Here is a 6368-nt window from a genome sequence, read left to right as displayed (position 1 = left end):
GTTGTTTTGTTAGTGTGATTAAGTGTTGTTCGTCCATCACATCCAGTTCGTCGTGATTGTCATGTTGTTTTGTTAGTGTGGTTAAGTGTTGTTCGTCCATCACATAGGAACACAAAAACAAATAGCATGTAGTAGTATGAGCCTAGCCAATGCAAACAGTGTACAGATAGTGATTTTCTACCCTAGATGGTCAACCAGGAACGAGTATGCAAAGGGAAAAACAAAAGGTACGAGCAACCGAACGTGTCCCAAATTTCAGTACATACTACTGAACAGCTGGAATTAAGGATGCAGAAGAACAATCGTGAGGTACACAATGCACGGTAAAGAGATGCAGAAATCATGAAAGTGCCACATTTCCTACAACGCAGCTACCAAAATATAATATTCCCAAATTTACTGGTATTAAGTTCCACAGTTACGCTAATATAATAACACAATTCGCACCAAAGCACCATCGACATACAAAAAACAGTTTAAAAAAATCGATTCGCCGAAGCACCAAAAGCATCTATAAGTGTTATCGACCACCTAAAGATCTATCCGCACCACAAGCACCCCCAAATCGACAGCAATAGTAAACACAAGGCACATCTACCAGACCGCACGACGACGGAACAAGGTCAGGTGGCTTAGGCAGCAACCTCATCATCCTCCTCCTCCTCGTACTCTTCCTCCTCGTCGGCTGTGGCATCCTGGTACTGCTGGTACTCAGCAACCAGATCGTTCATGTTGCTTTCGGCCTCGGTGAACTCCATCTCGTCCATGCCCTCCCCGGTGTACCAGTGCAAGAAAGCCTTCCTCCTGAACATGGCCGTGAACTGCTCGCTCACACGGCGGAACATCTCCTGGATGGAGGTGGAGTTGCCAACAAAGGTGGACGACATTGACAGGCCTGTGGGAGGGATGTCACACACGCTTGACTTGACATTGTTGGGTATCCACTCAACGAAGTAGGACGAGTTCTTGTTCTGGACGTTCAGCATCTGCTCGTCCACCTCCTTTGTGCTCATCTTACCACGGAACATGGCAGAGGCTGTGAGGTACCGACCGTGGCGCGGGTCAGCAGCACACATCATGTTCTTTGAGTCCCACATCTGCTGGGTCAACTCAGGAACAGTGAGGGCGCGATACTGTTGAGAACCCCTTGAGGTCAGTGGTGCAAAGCCAACCATGAAGAAATGGAGGCGAGGGAATGGGATCAAGTTGACTGCGAGCTTCCGGAGGTCAGAGTTCAGCTGGCCGGGGAAGCGGAGGCAGCAAGTGACACCACTCATTGTTGCAGAAATAAGATGGTTTAGATCACCAACTGAAAAATGAAAGGAAAAACAGAGTGAGAATAATGCATGTGCAAATGCCACAAAGAAATGAGAGAAACTACATTTAATAGCACAAAGAATGCTAATGTTCATTTCAGTTTTTTATATCACCAGATCATACAGGTACCACTACTACAAGTAAGATGTGAAATATAATCATATACTCCCTCCGTTCCTAAATATAAGTCTTTGAAGAGGTTTCACTAGAAGACTACATACGAATGTATATAGACATACTTTAGAATGTACATTCATACATTTTACTCCGTATGTAGTCACTTAGTGAAATCTCTAAAAAGACTTATATTTAGGAACGGAGGGAGTACATAAGTATCAATAACACAATGGTATACATTATATCACCAACAAAAAACAAGAATGACATTGTATAGAGATGACTGTAGAATAGTATCATGGAATATAATTGTAGGTCATATGTTGTATTCAAATTAACTGGGACAAGATTATAGGAATTAACCGCAGAAAACTACTCATACTATGTCCAAACTTACATGTGGGTGTGGCAAGCTTCAGGGTGCGGAAGCAGATGTCATAGAGAGCCTCATTGTCGAGCACCATGCACTCATCGGCATTCTCAACAAGTTGGTGTACTGAGAGTGTAGCGTTGTAAGGTTCGACCACAGTGTCAGACACCTTTGGCGATGGGAAAACAGAGAATGTCAACATCATCCTATCAGGGTACTCCTCCCTGATCTTGGAGATGAGCAGTGTACCCATACCAGAACCAGTTCCTCCTCCCAGAGAGTGACAGACTTGAAATCCTGTGGTAAACAAGAATCATGGGTTATTTCAGATCTCATTTCAGTTTACACTTGAATAAATAGGCAACCCGATAACTACAGTGGTGTTATGTTTTGAAATGTTCAGCAATCCACACAGTTAGAGCAAGCTGTGACATAACGAACACATGAAGCAGAATCATAAGCACTGGTGCTTGAGAAATCAACATCAGACATGCTACTCTACTAATGCTTTGATCCACACACATAACTAAGCAGATGCACAGGTGCTTGAGAAATCAACATCAGACATGCTACTCTACTGATGCTTTGATCCACACACATAACTAAGCAGATGCACAGGTGCTTGAGAAATCAACATCAGACATGCTACTCTACTGATGCTTTGATCCACACACATAACTAAGCAGATGCACAGGTGCTTGAGAAATCAACATCAGACATGCTACTCTACTGATGCTTTGATCCACACACATAACTAAGCAGATGCACAGGTGCTTGAGAAATCAACATCAGGCATGCTACTCTACTGATGCTTTGATCCACACACATAACTAAGCAGACATCAGGTGCTTGACAAATCAACATCAGGCATGCTACTCTACTGATGCTTTGATCTTCTTTGAGAGTTTACTATAATTTACTCAGCAGAGTAGTAGAGAGTTTACAGCTACTACTTACAAACATAGAATTCGCACATAAGTATGCAAGCAGAGGAATGCATTGGACCTCATACACGCAGAAAACAGCTTGAATGCAACGGATCTGTCATACACGCAGAAGGCCAACGGAATGCAGTTGATCTACCATACACGCGGAAAACAACAAAAGAACAGACATCTATCGCATCGTTTCTAATATTCGACGATCTCCGGAGAGAAAACCGGCATAAACAATCCGAAATGCCTTTCCTCGTCAACCAGACAAGCAGAATGGACAATGAATCCTGATCGGATGAGTACTGGAAGCCAGATCTGCAGGCTCAGAACCACTCGAACCACCTCCTGCTCAAAGGGGGCAGAAGGCCAGATCTACGAGCCGAGAACCCAATAATTGTACTAGCATCCCAACAGATCGTTTAAAGACAGAAGAATGGCAGTAGATCTACACGCCCCCAAAATCATACGAGATCCATTTCGGGAATAAGGAAAAGGTGTAGATCCAGGTGGATGGTATACCTTGCAGGCAGTCGCAGTTCTCTGCCTCCTTGCGGACAACGTCGAGGACGGAGTCGATGAGCTCGGCGCCCTCGGTGTAGTGGCCCTTGGCCCAGTTGTTGCCGGCGCCGGACTGGCCGAAGACGAAGTTATCGGGGCGGAAGATCTGGCCGTAGGGGCCGGAGCGGAGCGAGTCCATGGTGCCCGGCTCGAGGTCCATGAGGACGGCGCGGGGCACGAAGCGGCCGCCGCTGGCCTCGTTGTAGTAGACGTTGATGCGCTCGAGCTGGAGGTCGGAGTCGCCGGCGTACTTGCCGGTCTGGTCGATGCCGTGCTCGTCGCATATCACCTCCCAGAACTTGGCCCCGATCTGGTTGCCGCACTGGCCGCCCTGGATGTGCAGGATTTCCCTCATGGCGGCGGCGGGGAAGGGGTAGGGTTCCGGCGAGGTTTTGGAGGGGAGGAGTGAGGGAGGGGGAGGGGGGAGTCGAGGCGCGGATGGATCTGTGGGGAGTGGGGAGCGTGGGTGAGCGGAGTTTTATTTGGAAAGGCGTGGGCGCAGGGGAGCGTGCGGGGCCGGTTACCGGGTTCGAAATTTGAAATCGCTTCGTGGGGTGGGTGCTGATTTGCGGTTCCGCGGCGGCGTTTCGGGGGCAGTCTGGTCGACGGTTACCGGGTGACCGGGTGGGCGTGCGGTGTAGCCTGGCACGCTCGTTTGTATCTGCGTCCCGATATTCACCCTATATCTACCCTATTAGATATCCGCTCACACATTATGTATGGTATATATTCAAAAGGCAGCTTACACGATCATGTGTAGATGAAACATTTGAATTGTTTATTCAAAAGGCAGCTTACACGATCATGTGTAGATGAAACATTTGAATTGTTTACATGTGTGGACGCATCTACTTTAACCACATATTTAATATCTATTATTCATTTCTACCCCACGCGTATGACAGGAACAAAATTTACCCACACGTCTCGGCGCAGCAACTTTAGTTATTCATAGAATGACCAATTTAGTTAGAACATCTCTAGTGGCTTGTCTAAATTTCATTGTCTATATCTTCATATAGACAATTGTGTAAATAAATTTTATTTTAGACAACCTCAGTTTTTCAGCGGAATGTCTAAATTTGGTAGTCTAAATTTCCAACGACTCTATTTTCAACGGCTCTAATTCCAACGGTTATATTTGCAACGGCTCTATTTCCAGGTCTATATATACCACCCCTCTCATCTCTCATCCACCAATCCTGGTCATTCCTCTCCTGAATTCCTCTGTCCTCTCTCAAACAACAGAATGATGAGTGAAAACATTGCTTCTTTGGATATGCTCATGAATTCGTCGTTGTCTTCATTCGACGACGATGAACTCATTCTTGTAGCATTCACAGAGCGCCAGGAGGAAGAGCAGGGGAACCGTCGACACCATGGTGGTTCCAAGCATGGATGTCAGATGATCGATCGAGCAAGAGATGCGGGATTTGTTCTACTCTCGAATGACTACTTCAGTGAAAATCCTCGCTATCCCGAAAACTTATTTCGGTGAAGGTTCGTAATTAGTAGATTACTATATGTTTGCATATTTTCCACCTTCCTATCTCATTTTCATTTGTACGGACGGGTTTAGGATGCCTCGTAATTTGTTTAATCGCATAGTTGAAACTATACTTCAACATGATTATGATGGTTATTTTACGCAAACAAGAAGTGCTTGTAGACTTATTGGGTTGCATCTGTTGCAAAAGATGACCGCAGCAATGCAATGCTAACTTATGGAATAGCGGCTGATGGTGCCGATGACTGCATCCGGTCTGCAGAAGCTACTAATCTAGAGGCTTGAAAAAGTTTGTGATCAAAATTTGTGAAGTCTTTGGGGACCAGTACCTAAGATCTCCGAATTAAGAAGATACTGCAATATTACTTGCAGTCGGCGAGGAAAGATGATTTCTTATGTTTGAGGTTGTACCCGGACTTGCATCTGAGGTCTTCTTATATTTCTTTTGAGGAGGCGGATGTGTCTGCCACTTTGGATACTTCTCAAACTCTATATAACAATGCATTAGTGTAAATGGTTTTTTTTTCTCATCAAGTTCAATGAACAAGCGGTGTGCATCTCTTTCCCGCAAAAGGAAATGGAGAGTTAACACTTTCATACAACACATATGGAATATTTGAAGCGAATTAGAAAATAGATGCATACCTTATCGGAGAGAGTCATGTCGCTGCCATTTCTATTTAATATATGTTGAACGCATGCACAAAACCTACTCGTGAGCCCGGAAATAGTGTTGTAACGACAAGTGAGTCCATTAGGAACACGCTCCGGCCATGACGGTTTTTTGTGGTTGTTATAGTAATATGAAATCCTACCCCAATATGTACTTGAATTCTAATTCGCTCCAGTCACCCCATCCAAACTAGTATTTGCCCACGCTTGGATCAACACCATGTCCTCAGCACTTGACCAATTTTTCCCTTTTGTGGAGGCTCCTTTTGTCAAAAAAAAGTTAGCATCGTCACTTGTTCCCTGATTGGGCTGCAATTTGGTGTTCCAACCCAATTTATATCACTCGATCCCACATTCATGTCCAGAAATGAGGAGTTGTTCATCTGTGAGTCCATCTCATTTGAGTTTTCCATCTGCACAAAAACAACAATTTAGTGAGTCCATCTCATTTGAGTTTTTCATCTGCACACAAACAACAATTCAGTAGTATATATAGACGACGGTAGCAGCAAAACTAAAAAGAGTAGTAGCAATACAAAGACAGAGCATAGAATAGATACACAGAGGAGCAAATACAGAGCAGCCATCATATTCAGATCCACCCTGCACCCACTGCCACCTCCTTCGTGCACCCACCGTCGTCTCCTCCCTGCCCCGGCATCGGCCTCCTTCCTGCCCCCACCTCCGTCTCCTCCCTACCCCCACCGCTGCCTCCTCCCTACCCCAACCTCTGCCTCCTCCCTGTCTCTCCCCGTCGCAGCCGCCGCCGCCCTCTCTCCCCAGCGAAGCCTCCGCCTCCAATGCAAGGGCAAGGGCGGACGGCGGCCTTCGTGTCGCCCCTCCCGCCTCCGCATCTCCACCAGCTCAAGGGCAAGGGCGGTCGGCGGCAACA

At 46.0% G+C, this 6368-nt stretch overlaps 1 protein-coding gene across 1 annotated transcript; it reads right to left on the bottom strand.

Moving 5' to 3' along the window:
- Positions 1-356: 356 nt before the first annotated feature.
- LOC123405951 (tubulin beta-3 chain) lies at positions 357-3899 on the bottom strand. Its single transcript, XM_045099459.1, has 3 exons — positions 3259-3899; positions 1832-2101; positions 357-1309 (listed from the first exon to the last, which is right to left on the bottom strand). The coding sequence occupies exons 1-3, from the start codon at positions 3650-3652 to the stop codon at positions 633-635; spliced, it is 1341 nt and encodes a 446-aa protein (XP_044955394.1). The 5' UTR covers positions 3653-3899; the 3' UTR covers positions 357-632.
- Between the last annotated feature and the right edge of the window lie 2469 nt (positions 3900-6368).

Source organism: Hordeum vulgare, chromosome 6H, assembly GCF_904849725.1.
Source record: "Hordeum vulgare subsp. vulgare chromosome 6H, MorexV3_pseudomolecules_assembly, whole genome shotgun sequence".
NCBI lineage: Eukaryota > Viridiplantae > Streptophyta > Magnoliopsida > Poales > Poaceae > Hordeum > Hordeum vulgare.
The sequence above is the reverse complement of the archived record's forward strand: the minus strand, read 5'-3'. Positions and strand labels throughout refer to the sequence as shown.